This window comes from Paramormyrops kingsleyae, chromosome 11, assembly GCF_048594095.1.
Source record: "Paramormyrops kingsleyae isolate MSU_618 chromosome 11, PKINGS_0.4, whole genome shotgun sequence".
NCBI classification, from domain to species: domain Eukaryota; kingdom Metazoa; phylum Chordata; class Actinopteri; order Osteoglossiformes; family Mormyridae; genus Paramormyrops; species Paramormyrops kingsleyae.
In genome coordinates, this window is record NC_132807.1 from 2,993,912 (window position 1) to 3,012,802 (window position 18,891).

Below are 18,891 nucleotides of genomic sequence, written 5' to 3' on the forward strand. Positions count from 1 at the left end.
GCTTTCTGGCTACACGTCCACAAACCAACAGAGAAGACATTTGGCAAAGGAAGGCGTCAGTGCTAAGGGAGTTAGTGGTGAATAGTTATTGAGTGACATTGTGGTACTCTGGGCTCAGTGAATGCGAAAGGCTTCTGAGTCAAAAGATTTTTGTACGGAGTCCAAGTTTCAGATCTGCAGACGGGTGTGGAAATGCAGGCAGAAGTATTGGTGAAGACCATGGCACTGGTTTAAAGGTTGCCAGTGTAGGCCAATCAAAATTGAGAGAGGTGGGTACAATTTAACAGTTGGGAAGAAAACAGTGCCAAAATGCATAAAACAAGGAATTATACTTAGAGAGAAATCTTGATGTTTCACAAGAGTGGTGAGAAGCTTGCACTTGCTCACCTACTTGAGGTGAACTACACACATTGCATTATTTATACTGCCTTCATCTTTGCACAGTGTCAATGGTTACATGAAGCATTATTTTTAATTGTACCTCCAGATAACAGCACAGGAACTGTCAGACAACAGAGTAATCACACTCAGCCTGTGTGGGAGGAAACTGGACAAGAAGGTGAGATCGCTGACGGCACTCTGTCTGTGTGACTCTGCTGCCTCTGTGAACTTAGCTTTATGTCCGGATGTGTCTCCAGGATTTCTTTGGGAAGTCGGACCCTTATCTGGAATTCCACAAGGAAGGAGAGGATGGGAAGTGGATGCTGGTCCACCGGACAGAGGTGCGAGCTGTTCTCTTTTACGTATGCACATACTCTTTCATGTGCATGCACATGCTGGCAGGACATTTAACTTGCAGCAAAGCAGACAGACAGGCACACACATGCATACATACATAGACAGGTACACACATGCATACATACATAGACAGGTACACACATGCATGCATAGACAGGTACACACATGCATACATACATAGACAGGTACACACATACATACATAGACAGGCATACACATGCATGCATAGACAGGTACACACATGCATGCATAGACAGGCATACACATGCATGCATAGACAGGTACATGCATGCATAGACAGGCATACACATACATACATACATAGACAGGTACATACATACATAGACAGGTACATGCATACATACATAGATAGGTACACACATGCATGCATAGACAGGTACACGCATACATACATAGACAGGCACACAGACACATGCATGCATAGACAGGTACACACATGCATGCATAGACAGGTACACACATGCATGCATAGACAGGTACATGCATACATACATAGACAGGTACATACATACATAGACAGGTACATGCATACATACATAGACAGGTACACACATGCATGCATAGACAGGTACACGCATACATACATAGACAGGCACACAGACACATGCATGCATAGACAATGTACCTACCTACATGTAACAGTGTTATGTAATGAAGTTACAAAATAAATGTTACTGTAATTCGTTACAGTTACTGAGGGGGAAAATGCGTAACTGAATTACAATTGCTAATTAATTGTTGGTGATTAAAAAGAGGTTACATCTGAATATATTCTTTCAGGTAAAAAAAAAAAAAAAGCTTAGATAGAATGTAACATTATTTTTGTTGCTCTACATCTTTTCACTCTGCCAAAATGCCTTCTACCTAAAGCCATTGGGACTTTTCAGCTTTATTTGCTAGAAAAGTAAACAAATATAATAATTATATATATTATATAATATTATATTACTTTGAAGTAAATAAAATAGTTACATTACTTAAAGATTTGTAACAGGGTAACTAGTAATCTATAACGTATTACATTTTAAAAGCAACCTTCCCAACACTCTGCATAGATATGATGAGGCCTGTGTTATATGCTGTGAGCAGGTGATCAAGAACACCCTGGATCCCGTGTGGGCGCCCTTCACGATACCCTTCATCTCTCTCTGCAATGGTGACATGGAGAAGAGTATTAAGGTAGATGTGTTTGACAGGGTACCATGTCACCTCTGCGAGGACAGGTGCCACTAGAATGTAATACTATTATTAAAATTTTGTTGAGCACTTTGGGTCAAATATGTCACTTTTTAGGGAGGTGATGTAGAGAGTGGCAACCTCACTGTACCATATACTTATTCCTGATACTCTTTTCTCCATTATTCCAGGTTATCTGCTCTGACTTTGATAATGATGGTGGCCATGACTTCATCGGGGAGTTCTACACCACTGTCGCCAGGATGGCTGAAGCTCAGAACTCTGTCGAGGTGAAGGTCCAATGGAGATGGTTATGCTCTGACACCAGTCTGGGAACTCGCAGTGAGGCTGGTCTCCTCCAATTAGATGGCAGTAATCTGTTGTATGAATGCTAGCCACTATCATTCCTTATCTTCTTTAGCTCTGTATGTGGGCAGAATACAAGTGAATATCTCGAATCTTGTGAGGTATGAGTCAATGCTTGAGAATGGCTCAACCTGCAGGCTTTACAGATCTTTGGCTCTAAATTGTCTTGTAATGAGCAGTATTTTCATACATAATGGAAACAGTCTTACATTTTCTGAAACCTTAATTGTTTAAACATCTCAAGTGAAGGAAATGTACAAAAAGATCTTGGTGTGCCAGCGTATGTGGCACTTCCGTTGGCACACTGCCATCTTCTTTGAGGGACGCTCCACCCACTCGAAAGATTCGGAATGTCTGGCAAGAGCAGCCTGCGTCAGATCCAGCCACAGCCTCTTCACATTGCGTTTTTTAACAGATGCTTTTATCTGACGTGACGTACAATTGAGAAAGCAGGATCAGCCAATCCCTGTAGCAACTGGGGGCCTTGTTCAGGATCTCAGTGGCGAAATCACTTTGCCAGCCACTGCATTTGAACTGCTGACCTTCTGGTCATAATCCACTCAGCCACACTCTGCCACCTGAGCTGCCCAGATTAACCATATGGCTATTTGGGCATGTGCCCAGGGGCACCACGTCCTCAGGTGGCACCAAGCAGAGCGAACCCTGCCACGACCCCAAGCCTCAACCCCATGGTCCCCAACCAATGTCTTAAGTTAATGCAATTTAACATCTGACATATTGAATATGGTTGTCTGTTCTTTTAATATTTCACTCACTAAAAGCCAGTGTAATGTTTTCTCTATGTTAGATGCATTTTTATTAGATGTCATACATCAGCTCAGTTTCTGATGTGACGTCATATGTGCAGCTTCCCAGGGGCACTTAATGCTGTTAATCCCACCCTGTCCCAAAGTGGGCATCTTGACTGGAAATCGTGTCAGTCAGATCTTTGCCTTGGTAGATTCTCTTGAGCCATTCTTTTGTAGTTTTTTGGAAACAGTCCACTTTATTCCCAGCTTTAGTTGACAGACTGATAACATCACATTCTGTGCAATGATTCTCCTTCAAGGATTCATGGCTACCTTAGTGATGTTGAGTCATCTAGATCCAGAGAAATAAATCAAGCACCAGATCATGACACCAGCACTATACCTGACAATTGGGATGACTAATTTGATGGTGGGAGGTGTGGCACATTTGCCAAACATGTGCCCTTTCATTGTGACTAAAAGATCAATTTTAGAAATATTTCTCTAGTTTTTTTTTTCAGTAAAGGCTTCTTGTCTACATACCAATGAATGCAAACTTTCATTTGATCTTATTTTTCATTATGGTCATTGGTGATATTTTGTGAATTGCTCTAAATTTCTACATTTTTAATGTTTATTCATGACACAGTGGTCTTGTAAAACCATATGGTTCATATTATTTTAGTTGTATAACATTCCCAAAACTGATGCACACTCACTCTTGAAAAGATGGGGCCTTCCTATAAGGGGTTAAAAACACTGAATTCCAGGTTCCTTGCTAACTGCATTCTGAATATTGCTGGGTGCCTTTAGGTTGAGTTTGAATGCATCAATCCCAAGAAGCAGAAGAGAAAGAAGAACTATAAAAACTCAGGTGTCATCATTTTGAAGTCATGCAAGGTAATCATACACAGCTATAGCACATGGATATGCTTATCTCATTATAGGCCTTCAGTTTTAAATCATAGCTACCCCGTAAAATATATATGAATTGGAGTTTAGTGACATGAGGCATGTTACTTGTTTCTTTAACTTAATTTGCTTACTGAACCACTCAGGTGGTCAGATTTGAACTGATTCTCTCCAGACCCCATTAGTAATGGATGGGTCATGGAGTTCTTCATCATCCCAAGATAACAAGCCATGATTGTGATGCTATGCAATGCCAGCCCTTGTTTTTGATGTGCTGGCAGAGGGCATTGCTTCAGAACGTGCTCCCTGTTGGGCAATTTCCTGACCCTCTTTCTGTGTGCATCCTCAGATCTCCAGAAACTATTCCTTCCTGGACTACATTCTCGGTGGCTGCCAGCTCATGTTCACTGTAAGTACATGTTAAAAAGATCAGGGCTAATCTTAGCTGCTGTTTCTCGGGTTGTAATTTTTTGTTTTCTACAAAAGCTGTACTCCCATCTTTTCAGTCTGTTCTAGAAATTTTCTTATAAATATTTTCATTTTCGATATAAATACAGGGTTCCCACGCGTCCTGGAAAACCTGAAAATTTTGAGAGTTATTTTCCAGTCATTGACATGACCTGGAAACTGATATAAATGGCCAGATGACCTGTAAATAATCTTTCTTGTCCTGGAATTTTATTTCTGTTTTTGCTTTTTAATTTTTCTGTTTGAAACAGCTCGCTGTTCGTAAGTCTAGATATGATGGCAGCTGAGCTAGGTCGTGCCCTCTGCTGCGCAATGTCTCCACCTACTGAGACATGTATAGGCAATTATATTTGAGTTTTGACCCTCGTTGCTCTAGCTTGTCAGTAGCTGACAGGAGAACAAGACAACATAAGTTCATCACTTGAAATTTCTGCTGAGTGCATGACTGTAAGTATGACCACAGTGCATATGGTGCAACTGACAGTTTTGTTACATCATACTGTCTGATGTGGACCCAGGTTGCATGTTAAACATGTTAAATAAATTGCCGATGCTAATTTCTGTTAGCCTGTTAATGGCAATTCCCATTAGGTGTTAGCATAGTGCTAATTGTCTAATGACGGTAATCGATCTAAAATCATTTTGTAGGCCTACCTGGTCCCACTGTTAAGCAAATAAATTCAGTAAACCAAACCTAAGACAGCACGAACACGATAACAGTCTTAAAAAAGAATTAGACTTCTGCTTTCATTTAAAACAAATGGGGCTTAGGCTACTTGAAGCCTACATCTAAATGCCTGTGCTTGTGTGTTTGTGTAGGTTCGTGTGATATCCTTGCAGCCAAGCAATCACCACACAATAAATATTACTTGGCTTGTGCCGTTTATTTGCACAACTGAACACGCTTAACAGCACCTGGCTCAACTTCTTCTTCTAGCTAGCTTCCATTATCTAATATCTATTCCATTATCTAGATAAAATCTAATGCCTATCATAAAAGTGTTGCTGAAAAAAAGAAAGAGGTCATCGGTCTGGATGCAGTTTTATCAGACCTCAAGGAGCATCTTCAGAGGTGTTGGTAGAGCAACACCAGTATTGTTTCTAAACCTAAGCCTACACCAGATGCCTTTTTCATAGGTTACACTTCAGTGACTTATAGATTGTTTGTTTTTTTCCAGTATACTGGAGTTCAGGCTGTTATCCTTTGTTCCTAGTATTCTTTCTAGTTTAACCAAGTTTTCAACTCAGGAATTGATGGCAAGGCTATCATGATTTAAAATGGATGCATTTAGCTTCTTTTCCCACAAAGATAAGTTCTTTATTATAATCTTTGTCACTGACTTATGCAAATTCTACAGCTGCTGTATTCCCAGGAAAGCTACCAGTTATCTCTGACTTTCTGTTTTGTCTCGTGCCAATTGTTGCATATATTAGTGCTATAGGTATCATACACATGATATAGGCAATAAATTTGCTTTATGCAGTTTTGTTTAATACAAATATTGTACATAAATGTATTTGATATAAACAATGACATAAAATGTAATATGCATTATGCAAGTAACTTTTACTGAAATTAGGTCACTATGGTAGCCTATTTCGTGGTGTGATCAACAGCTCTATACTGAACATAATGGCTAATAATTGCTCAGTATATGCCAGTGTTTGGATAGTTTTCCACAATCCAAGTGGCATTTATTTATTTAAAAGAGTTTTGCAGTTTAAAACAGTGTGTAATAAAAAGAGATCAAACAACTCCATTATACATCAATGCATTAATTGGTGTTGCCTTTATGTAATTTAGCATATCGGTGACACTAAGTCCCTGCATAATCAAAGAGAAATTAAAATGGCGTTAAGCCTGCGACTAAAGTGTATGACTGTAAGACCAGATCCTGTCATGAATTTCCGGAAAAAGCTCCTGGAAAATGATTCCTTAAAAAGAGTGGAACCCTGTAATAGCTGTCAGCTGTCACACGTGGCGTTCCCCAGGGCTCTGTCCTGGGGCCACTGCTCTTCATCATTTACATTCAACCTCTAGGCCAGATTATTCGCCACTTTAATCTAAATTTTCATCTTTACACCGACGACACCCAGATCTATGTTAGCTCCAGCTCCATAAACACCCTCCCACTTGCACATATAGAATCCTGCCTCTCTGAAGTCAAATTATGGATGAGCCAAAATTTTTTAAAACTCAATAGCGATAAGACTGAACTAATTGTCTTTGGGACAAAATCCATACTTAGCAAAACTAGCCCGATAACCCTCAAATTGGATCACACTACCATCTCTCCATCTCCTCTAGTCTGAAATCTTGGTGTCACCTTTGACCCATCCCTCTCGTTTGACGCAGACCTACGTGCCATAGTAAAAACAGCTTACTTTCCCCTCCATAACATCGCCCGTATCAGGCCATACCTTTCAAAATCTGCTGCCGAGTCCCTCATTCATGCCTTTATCTCTAGCCGTCTTGACTACTGTAACTCACTACTTGCTGGTATCTCCGCTAAATCTCTTCATAAACTTCAGATAGTTCAGAACTCTGCTGCCCCCCTCCTTACTCACACCCGTTCCTATCAACACATCACACCCATTCTGCAGAGCCTGCACTGGCTCCCTATAAAAGAGCGCATTCATTTCAAAATGCTGCTTCTGACATTTAAGGCTCTTAATAATCAAAGTCCCCCATATCTTACTGATTTGCTTCTACCCTACCAGCCTCCCCACAGCCTTAGATCTTCCTCTACTGGCTCTCTCTTCATCCCCCCTTCCAAATTACATAGCTATGGTGACCGTACTACCATCCGTTTATCAACCTCTGTTTCAGATTTTAAAACCAAGCTAAAAACCTTTCTTTTTGCTCAGGCATTCAATCTTCCATATGCATAATGTGTAACCTGTTTTCTGTGTACTTTCTCTGTAAGGCGTCTTTGAGTTCTTGTAAAAGCGCTATATAAATAAAATGTATTATTATTATTATTGTTAAATATAATTAGCAAATCAAAGGTTATTGATGTTTCTTCCAAGGTTGAGTCCACAATCCATCCCAGCATCTATGTACAAGTCGAATGGGTTTAGTGATGGTTTGCATACTGGTCTTCATAAGAATAAAGAGCTGCTCTGGTAAACCCATTTCTGTGAGTAAACTGCATAGTTTTTCATGGTCAAGGCAGTGCACCTTTCACTTTTTTTCAGTTTTTCTTTCCGATCTAGCTTGCTAATATCTCTATTAATTCTTCACTGTGGAAAATGGAGAATAATGGCTGTCATATTATATTATTTTTAACTGATTAATCACATATATCAAAAAAGATTTTATAATTTGTATATTCAGTGTAGAATTTTATTTATTCCAAACAGAAGTCTCAGAATAAAGACAAAAATAAATGTTGCCTATATCGGTATTGCATGGATCAAATAAAGCAGTTATGACATAAATGTGTTTCACTCCATTATGTCCATCAACAGACTCCTTTTTAAACTGAGCTAATGACATTGCTTTAAAAAACTGCATATGTCTAAATCTAAAACCTATTTGGCAAATTGCTCTAAAAACAGAACCCAGGCAACCACTGAAAGTAATGGGAAATTTCCTCATTAAACTATTAGCCTTCAACAAAATATAATAAAATATTGCAAATCATGGTATTTTTATCCTCTGAGATATCTGACATTTTTTCAATGAAATGAACCAAATAACAATGTTTCCTTACCCTTCCCCTCCATCCCCTCCCTTTCATGTGAGATGCTAACTGAAAGTTTTGATTTTATGTATGAATTCTGGGATTCTGTTTACAACTAGGCAGGAATACTGTACGTCTCTATTAAAAATCTTTGCTCGTACTGTTCTCCCATTGGGCTATTAAAATAAACGTATGCATTAACACAATCAAGTAAATAGTAACACGTTATGACTTTAAAATGAATGCTAATGCATTAACTTTGATATCCCTGTGGAGGATCTAACGCTAAAACCATCATAACAGGCCGTTCGAGTTGATTGGCTAACTGGGACGAATCTGAAACGTCATTACCCCTGAGAATTTTTAGACAAGCAGCATCTACATACCTGTGCCAGAATGATTTTCCCCCCCTTGTCCTATTTATTTATACTAGCCAGTGGGCTAGTGTTCAGGTTCTTGTACTCACTCTCAGGTGAGTGGGCAAGCTTTATCTCCAGCCCCTTTGGCAATGATATCATTTATTCCTTTATTTTACAATGTCTATCATCTTCGCTGGCTTTCTAAATGCTGTTGTAAGAGTTTTAGATGTATGTGATTGTCACCACACAGTCCAGTGTCACGGTTGGCCTTGGTAGGCCTGGTCTGGGACCTTAGCGATGACCTGTTTTCAATGGGTGACCCTGATAGGAGTTAAAGGCTCCAGACAGCATATCTTTAGCTTCCTTGATGTACTTGGTACTTCATACCCTGTCATGGCAGCTTACCAAGAGGGACAGCTGCTTACTAGCTGCTCCTGAAATGCAAGCCTATTTCTGTGTTTCTGTATTTTTGCATGACAGTAATTTATTGTTTACTCACATTCACATAATTATGCTTTTATATATATGGTTCTAAAGCTCTGACATTGTCCTAGATCAGTGAGCAAATTCTATATATAGCCCCTGTTTCTTCCAAAATGATGGTCAGAAGGAATGGGTTGCTATAGTAACCATCTGTGTTCAGAAAAGGTCTATAAATCTGATGGGATAAAACATGACAGTATTTAGGTGCATGCACATCCATCCATTCATCCTTCCATCCATGCATGCATGCATCCATCCATCTTCAGACCACTTTTCCTGATCATCATCATAGTTTGTAGCACATCAAGCAAGTGGGACATGCCTGGGATGACCTCCTTAGGAGCCAACCAACCAACCTCATTTCAGCCATTTGTCCTCTTAGGGCTGATTCTTGACGCTCACAATGCATACGCGTACAAGTCTTGGCCGCCGCGGATTTTATGCGTTCATTCCACGCCTCGTAGGTGTATGGAAAGCCAAACGGGTCAAAACGTATTCGCTGTTCTTGCCTTACCACGGTCAAAATTGACATGTAAATGTGTACATTCTGAACATGGTAATGCGTAATAACGTGTAAACACGTTCAGAATATACACATTAATATGTCAGCTCTGAGCACGTTAATATACCATACATGGTCGCCTTTAGATGTCCAAAAACGTTGCGTTAACATGTTTGTGTGATGTTGCCAGTGTGCACAATTCTCATTGGGTTTTGGGGACACTACACTCTACCAATTTATACTAACAGAGTGTACCTCAACCTCTATATACATGACAGGGCTTTTTCTGTCCATTCCTGTGTTCTTCTTATCAGTTGTATTTTCAAATCATATTTAGAACAACATATTGTTACTTTATCATACTTATATTTTCAAATATACAAACAAATACAGGAACGATTTTAACATATATAAAATGTTTAAAAAAATGTACTGTTACAAATAGTTGCCCTATTTAATATTGTGTAAGAATAAGAGTATCTCTGTGCAAAAGGACACTTAAGAAAAGATAAAGGGCTTCCTTGAGGCTGTGCCAGCCCCTGTGTGACACTTATTCACTAATCAGTTAATTTTGATTTGTTTAGACTTATTTTGAATTGGTTAGTTTGGGATATTGTAATCATATCCGCCCTGTGAAATAATAAAAGAAAGGAGTGACAGCTTCCACATTATTTTGGAGAGGTAGGCAGGAGCGTCCTATTTCGCTCTGCCCACATCGGCGGGACCTAGCTATTACAGGCTCTTTGTGTAAATGTTAGATATGCTGACTGCTTGGACACTAGATTGAAAACTGATTTTTATACAGTGGCTTTTCTTGGGTTTTAATTTGGTGATGCATTCTGTTAGTTGAATTATTTCAATCTGAAATTAGGCATTTATTTGTGCTTTCACTCAGCCCGAGGTTACGCTGTTTTTGATAGCCTATAAATTGTAATCTGTTGTTCTTTTCATTGTTTTGGTGGTTTTATTCTTTTATTATTCATATGTAAGGTTTTTCGATGTTCGGTGTCAGTTTAATTTCTTACTTTATTCTTGTTTATTTTTATTGTAAATTGATTCACATCGACTGGAAAGTATATAGTTTGGTACAACTGTTGCATTTAAATGTGCTGTATAAATAAATGTGCCTGATGTATGTTCTATGGAAATGCTTTGCAAAAATGCAGTTGCAAATACAAATATAAGAGAACAGAACTGAGTTTGCAGTACCCCGTGTAAATTTAAAGTCGGCAGAGCCCGACATGGTAACAATGACAAGGTAACACACAAACGTGTTAACGCGCAATTTCTGGACGCGATAACACGACCAACCACGGCAGGTTAACACAGCTGAAATTGACACGTTGACACGCACATTTTGTAGGTGTTAACATGCCATTACCCATTAATACGCACAATCTGAACGCGTTTACACATTATTATGCGTTAAAACTTACCATATGTGCACGTTAACATGCCAATTTTGAGCATGTTAAGGCAAAAAAATTAACACGTTTTGACCCTTGTGACATTACATTTTGGTGCACCCGCGTGATGTGGCGTAGGGTTTAGAATACAGAAAATGCTGCGGTAGTGTTAAAAAATTACCAACTCGATCGCTATGGAGGCAGCGACTGTACATAATTTCCAGTCACAACCTGATACAAAACAAGTGAGACCGGAAACGGATCCGACAAAGAGCGTTTTCTCGCACTGCCCCCTGGTGGACATGACCTTTAATCCACCAGATAGACGTAAAGTAGGCGTGCAAGTACAGACAGCACGCTGCTTGAGCTGCCTATGCAGTATGCATCGCCTCGCATGAAGCATATCGCGGCTCTAAGTCATCACCCACAGCTCATGACTATAGGTAAGGATAGCAACATAGATTGACCAGAAAACCGTGAGTCTAGTTGAACAGCCTACCCATATGGAAGTATTTTATTTTATTTTATTTTTACAAATAACATGACTTTAATGGATTTTACCCAAATCATATGGTCTTTATCCATCCATCTATTCATCCATCCATTTCCTGTAACCGCTTGTCCTATTCAGGGTCATGGGGGTCCAGAGCCTATGGGTGAATGGCAGGGAACAACCAATGATGGGGTGCCAACCCATCGCAGGGCACACTCACACACATACCATTCACTCGCATATAAACTCTTAACTTAATGTGTGAGACATATATGTGCTTTATTCATGTAAAATACATGAAACTATACATGTACTGTAAAACATTAATCCTATATTCATGTACAATACATATTAAATGTTATTAGTCATTTAGAATTAAGTGATCAGTGTCAACACACCACAGCACACAGTGCGCAACAATGAAATATGTCCTCTGCATTTGACCCATATGTGACTTTCGTGACATAGCAGGGGGCAGCTAATTCAGCGCCCGGGGAGCAGTGCTTGGGGATGGTACCTTGCGCAGGGTACCTCAGTGGTGACTTGTTGGTGGGGGATTCGAACCTGCAATTTTTCAATTACAAGTGTGCTACCCTAACCATCAAGCCACCACTGCCCACATGTATGTCCTGTCTTCATATAAAATATATATTAAATTATTATTGTGTCATACATGCAAGTTCAACATTGATGTACAATGCATATTAAATGAATGCTTTGTCAGTATTAGTTTTTATTAAAATTCTTTAAATTAACTCATGGACAATCATGGACAATGATTCCACACAACTAGAATGAGTATTTGAAAAGGAAAAATTATTTTTCAGTTGATGCATTCACGTTGTCTTCTGAGAACATAACATGATTTTTTTCATGTCTAATTAAACCAACTGAACATACAGAGATCATACATGTCTTTCATTAGAATGATATAAAAGCAACATAATATTTTATTAAGAAACAACAAGCAATAAACATGTGATTATTACTAAAGCTTAGCTAGGCTTTGCAAAACATCAGCTTCAGTTAACTAAAATAGATATAACTGAAGCTGATGTTTTGCAAAGCCTAGCTAAGCTCAAAATAAATAAATTACAGGGCCCTGATGGCATCTTACCTATAGTGTTAAAAGAGATGATGGATATTATTTTTCAAAAAAGGGGATAGAAGTAATTTGTCAAACTATAGGCCAATCAGTCTAACTTGTATAACTGGTAAAGTTATGGAGGCTATAATCAAAGAGAAAATGGTAGATTACCTGGACTCAAATAACATTTTGAGGGATAGCCAGCATGGATTTAGGAGAGGTAGATCCTGTTTAACAAATCTGTTGGAGTTTTTTGAGGAAGCTACTCAGGAAGATGATGATAAGAAGGCCTATGATGTCATCTACTTAGATTTCCAAAAGGCTTTTGATGTTGACCCCTACAAGAGGCTCTTACTTAAACTCGAAGCGACAGGTATTTTAGGAACTGTAGCGACCTGGATTGATAACTGGTTAACAGATAGGAAGCAGCGAGTAGTTATAAGAGGCACAATGTCACAGTGGGCCTGCGTTCATAGTGGGGTACCGCAGGGTTCAATTTAAGGACCACTATTGTTCCTAATTTACATAAATGATATAGACACCAATATATACAGTAAACTGGTGAAATTTGCAGATGACAAAAGGTGGGTGGTGTAGCAGATACTGAACTAGCGGCTCAGCAGCTACAGCGGGATCTTGATTTAATTAGTGACTGGGCCGATACCTGACAGATGAAATTTAACATAGACAAATGTAAGGTACTCCATGTAGGGAGCAGAAATATGAAGTACAGGTATTTTATGGGACCTACTGAAATAAAGGTAGCTGATTATGAGAAAGACCTTGGTGTGTATGTTGATGCTTCCATGTCTCATTCTCGCCAGTGCGGGGAAGCAATAAAAAAGGCCAATAGGATGTTGGGGTATATCTCCAGGTGTGTGGAGTTTAAGTCAAGGGAGGTAATGCTAAGATTATACAATTCCTTGGTGAGACCTCACCTAGAATATTGTGTGCAGGTTTGGTCACCATATCTTAAAAAGGACATTGTGGCCTTAGAAAAGGTGCAGCGTAGGGCCACAAGAATGATTCCTGGTCTTAGAGGAATGTCATACGAGGAAAGGTTAGTTGAGCTAAATCTGTTCAGCCTCAAGCAAAGGAGACTGAGGGGGGACATGATCCAGGTCTATAAGATTCTAACAGGTTTGGATGCTGTTCAACCAAATAGTTACTTCAGCATTAGTTCAAATACAAGAACTCGTGGCCATAAGTGGAAATTAGCGGGAGAACATTTCAAACTGGATTTAAGGAAGCACTTCATTACACAGCATGTAGTCAGAGTATGGAATAGTCTTCCTGATAATGTAGTGCAAGCTGAATCCTTGGGTTCCTTTAAATCAGAGCTAGATAAGATTTTAACAACTCTGAGCTATTAGTTAAGTTCTCCCCAAGCGAGCTCGATGGGCTGAATGGCCTCCTCTCGTTTGTATAGTTCTTATGTTCTTATGTATCATATATGGTAATGTTCACGTAAAAGTTTTATATTTTTCCTATAGGCTTTTCCCTTTAGTGAATTACATATCAGTTGTGTTCTGTGGTATGAAAGTGGCCATAACCACACAAGAAAAAACACTGACTTGCAGCGAACATATAAAAAACATCATGCATTGGCATATATAATTAGAATAAGACAAATGCTTGATGACTTCATATGAATCATGCATTTTTTTCCACATGGGTGGGCTTTCTCCCTTAGTGTCAAATCCAGCAAAGTGGTGATTGGTTAATAGTAAAGGCCCTCCCTTCATCTGAGTATGCAGAATGCTTGTTCTTAATTTAGATGACACAACGAAGTCAATCATTGACCTTTGGCCAAGGATACTGCATTATAAGCATACTCATACCCCTCTACCACACCACTGGTCACAGTTCTCTATGGAGTCCATCCCTATAATATAGGGTCATGAATACCTCAATGGTGTGTTTGATGTGTTCATGTGGCTGCGATTTGTCCCCCTGTCTTGCACTATATCTTTCAGGTGGGCATAGACTTCACAGCCTCAAATGGTAACCCCAGAGAGCCCTACTCCCTGCACTACATCAACCCCCTGGGTAACAATGAGTACCTGGACGCCATCTGGGCTGTGGGCCAGATCATACAGGACTACGATTCGTAAGTGTGTCGATTAAACACTCCGTGGATTTTAAAAAAAAATTGCCTAAAACATACATTATAAATGGACAGACCACACGGGGGACATGTTACAAACACACCAGAATAAGCCAAAAGACAACATCAAATCTCAAACATTCACCAGAGACTGGATGATCTACACCAGAGGTCACTAACAGGCGGACCGCAGTCCTGGTCCGGACCCAGAAGTTGTCCTATACGGACCCGGACCGATAGCCAAAATATTATTATTTAAAACCTGACGCTTCTATTTTAACCGGCGCAGCTTTTGTAGTCTTTTCGGTAGTGGTTTAGCAGTAGAACCGCCATTTCCCACGCCAATGAACGGCAAACACCTTTAACCGCCAAGCTAGACGTAGTTCGTCTCCTGCAGCCCTTTGTCTGTGCTAATGTGCCATTAGTGTTAATAGCAGCAGCAAAGCTAAAACTTGCAACCAAAAAGCCGTAATGTTCCTAACAGAGTGACTGGTCTGTCCTGAAATCATACAGCTGAAAAGTTTTTAAATACAGTATGTATTATATATAATATGTTGGATAAATAGACGTAGTTTATTGTTGATTTCATGTTCGTTGAAGTTTCTGCTTTTTAACATATATATAAAATAATGTTATCTGTTATATAAATAAACTCAGGTGAAACAAAAAATGTACGTTTTCATGGCTGCGTAATCTCAAGCATTTGGCATGACACTCACGCTTTCAGACTCACGCTGGAAATCTTACGACAAATCTATATTATTCCATTATAAAACCTAAAATTAGCTACGTCAAAGGTGTATTTACACGGTTAAATACAAAAGCAGACTATTTACAAGGTAAGAATTGTTACATGTGTGTGCAGACATCTCGAACTGACCATCTCACTCCAGTCAGCTGGCCGAAGTTTTATGTCACGTGACAATAAATATTGTCAAAACGTTTTTGAATTGTACTGAATTAATTTGAATTGACAGTCAGGTACTGATTAAATGCAATGTTGATGCAACTAATAGGCTACTTAAATATATATCACACTAAATAGTTAGACATTATGATATTCCGGACCTTTGCTTCAAGAAATTTTCTCTAACTGGACCTCTTTAAATTTTAGTTGAATACCCCTGATCTACACAAACACCACAGCTGTGCTAACACTATTCTACAAGCACAACATTTATATATCGAGTCTCCTTTTCCACTCATATTAGACAGCATTGTTGTTTTGTTAGTAGCATAATTAGGAGAATATGTAAACATCATTGTCAGATGAAGTTGATATTGCCCCTAAGTACAGCCGCCCTATGTTCCTTCCTCTCATCAGGGACAAGATGTTCCCTGCACTGGGATTTGGAGCCCTGCTGCCACCCGACTGGAAGGTCAGTCAGATTCCTGGGCTGTTACTCTAATACGCTACCAACAGAGATATTGCTGTAGGTGAACATGTCTGAAGTGAATGCCAGAGTTTTGTCAGCAGAAGAAAACAAGCATGACATATTTTATAACACTAGTATTTGCAAACAACAGAGTGACCTGCACTGTACTTGGCAAAAAAAAAGTAACTTTTAGCTCTCTGGTAGACTTGGTCGCCTTGAATAGATTTACATTGGCAACCAGTTTTCTTATGAAGTCAAAAGGCTTTCCTTTTCCCCCTACAGCTGTCACATGAGTTTGCCATCAACTTCAACCCCTCCAACCCTTTCTGCACAGGTAAGATGCAAGGGTTACACAAAGTAGCATGACCAAGCAGTCTAGACTCACCTGATATCTGAACAAACATTTTTCCCTGCTTCCTGTGGTATAAGGAGTAGAAGGAATCGCACAAGCCTACTCCGCCTGCTTGCCCCACATCCGATTTTATGGACCCACCAACTTTTCTCCCATCATTAATCACGTGGCTCGATTTGCTGCCCAGGCCCAGGACCAGAAGACAGCTGCGGTGGGTATGGAGGGTGTGGAGAATACCATGATTATAAAGCATATGAGTAATAAAGCATATTATTGTAGTTAGAGCTGGGATTGTAGAATGTTTTGGTTAAGGTTATGGCTGTAGTCAGTGATGTCACCATTTTACGGCATGGCAGTTGCTGTACTAGACTATTAGAAGCGATACTATAGGAAGCATTATAATCCTGGTTAATCAGGAACACAATGCATGTTCTGTGTTGTGAGTGGAGAGCCACCAATAATAAACCGGTTGTTCTATGCTGGCTTGGGTGAGTTGGCAAGACTGATATCCACGCTGCCAAGTTGTCTTTACAGTTTTGAGTACAGCACCATTACATGAAGAGTCATGGATCAAAATTGGGCAGCCTCCATACCACTGAAGTGGATATCTAATTAGATGTATAGATTGATTGTTATTGTTTCTTGATCCCTAATTCTAATTACTTATGCTAAATGCTTTAAGATCAGTTTTTTAAGATGGAATACAAAAATCCTTGTGGTATGTTCTTTTTTCTGTCTGCTCTAATGACAGTGTAAATCCGGGTTAGTTATACAGTGCCCCCTAAAGAGTGTGTCCCCTCTCTGTAGCAGTACTTCACCCTCCTCATCATCACAGACGGTGTGATCAGTGACATGGATGAGACGCGCCATGCTATAGTGCAGGCAGCCAAGCTTCCCATGTCCATCATCATCGTGGGCGTGGGGAACGCCGACTTCACTGCCATGGAGTTCCTGGATGGAGACAGTAGCATCTTACGCTCCTACACAGGCGAGGCTGCTGTCAGAGATATTGTGCAATTTGTGCCCTTTCGGGACTTCCGTAACGTGAGTGTCTCCCTCAGACCAACTAGAAGTTTTCTTTTATTTCCTCACTAGCACAGCTTATCATATATCCCATACTGTTACAAAATTAATGAATAGCAGTTTCTCTTTTGGGTCGTGATTTGGTTTGTTACATTCCTGAATTTATACCCCATGATCTGACGGTGCAGATACCGTCTTGCCTGAAGACTATGGGTCAATCTCAATATCAACACCACAAAGACCGTACTTGTGGTGTTGGCAAGACTGGTCTTGCTAACTTGCCTTCCAAGAAGAACTTGGAGTGCAGTGAATTATGGAATTGCTCTTGTTTGGCAAGGATGCAACCAATCCTTGATATTTGGGGCGGAGCAAGACCAGCATCCAGGGATGTTTGCCGTCCTTGTGCACTTGTGTTCTTAGTATTGGAACTGGTGTTTGGCAATAGAAGATGACGTAAAACGGGTACACAAGAACGGTCAAATACGCATATTGAGATTCATCCTATGGCTATAATCTGTAGGTCCTCAACCCCTCCACTATAACCGTATATTTGTCCAACACAATCATGTCAGTAATGCTTAGCGTTGTAGATGGAAAAATAGCTAGGAAAACTTCTGTTTTTTGTTACAGGCTCCGAAGGAAACGTTAGCCAAATCTGTGCTGGCAGAGCTGCCCCAGCAGGTCACAGAGTACTTCAAACAGAGGAATCTGTCGCCTAGCAACTGGGCTGCTGAGTAAAGCGGCTGCATTGAGCCGCCTGCTGGCTGCCAACATTCCTTCACTGTTTACAAACAAAATGAACGCAGCAATAGACTTTTACAAAACATGTTTGTATTTACATTGGTTTTCTTATTTTTCCTTCCTCTCCTGGACTGGCGCCCAGGGCGTACCCCTGCCTTGTGCCCTGATTTTCCCGAGATAGGCTACAGACCCCCTTCCAGGTACCAGATAACCACGTGGAGGATTTTCCTGCCTTCACACTCCGAAAACCAGGATTTTTAGAAGACATGGACACTACTTGATTTTCACTGGCTGAGCAGCAGAAACAAATGACAAAATAGTATTGAATGTAACTTTGTAATATGTAATATTTCTTTTTTATTATTATTACTCCTGCTACTATATATGGTTTAGCTTGTTTTAGCTTATAAAAGCTGTTTATTGCTATTGTATCATTGCAATGTATTTTACGTGGTGAACTGTAATGAAATCTATTAGTGTGCCTTGTCAAGGTTTTACGTTAATTGTTTTATACAGTGTGGCTTTTCTTTTTACTCTCAGGTGAATAAACTAACAAACTGGATGCCATATTTTATATAAGCATTATGTGTGGAGAGCAAAGTTAGAGAGTCTCTTGGATGTTTTAGAGAGAAATGGAATGTGTCGTTTACATCTGAGACTGGTGATTTAAGTTGGGGAGAGAAATTTATGGAGCTGTCCTAATGACCATTGATGGAGGAGAACCATGTAACTTCTGACATAAACCAGGCATCTCTTCAAAGATATCCTGTTTGTTTTGTACATTGCCACTGTTACTGCAGGATGCCCATTGACTTTCATTGTACCTGTGGTTGAACATGAGTGAAA

The 18,891-nt window shown here is 39.7% G+C and overlaps 1 protein-coding gene across 3 annotated transcripts in view; it reads left to right on the top strand.

The window, feature by feature from the left end:
* Positions 1-18,807, top strand: part of LOC111848065 (copine-2-like) — a 33,054-nt gene extending 14,247 nt beyond the window's left edge. For 2 of the 3 annotated variants that reach the window (XM_023819781.2, XM_023819782.2), the window contains exons 5-16: positions 488-559; positions 639-722; positions 1,849-1,938; positions 2,127-2,225; positions 3,864-3,950; positions 4,312-4,371; positions 14,423-14,556; positions 15,878-15,932; positions 16,212-16,263; positions 16,359-16,492; positions 17,089-17,325; positions 17,935-18,807. In XM_023819781.2, the coding sequence (XP_023675549.2) occupies positions 488-559; positions 639-722; positions 1,849-1,938; positions 2,127-2,225; positions 3,864-3,950; positions 4,312-4,371; positions 14,423-14,556; positions 15,878-15,932; positions 16,212-16,263; positions 16,359-16,492; positions 17,089-17,325; positions 17,935-18,042 (1,212 nt within the window). In that variant the 3' untranslated portion in view covers positions 18,043-18,807. The remainder of the gene's footprint in view (positions 1-487; positions 560-638; positions 723-1,848; positions 1,939-2,126; positions 2,226-3,863; positions 3,951-4,311; positions 4,372-14,422; positions 14,557-15,877; positions 15,933-16,211; positions 16,264-16,358; positions 16,493-17,088; positions 17,326-17,934) is intronic. The other variant, XM_023819784.2, reaches the window with a different exon arrangement.
* Positions 18,808-18,891: the final 84 nt, after the last annotated feature.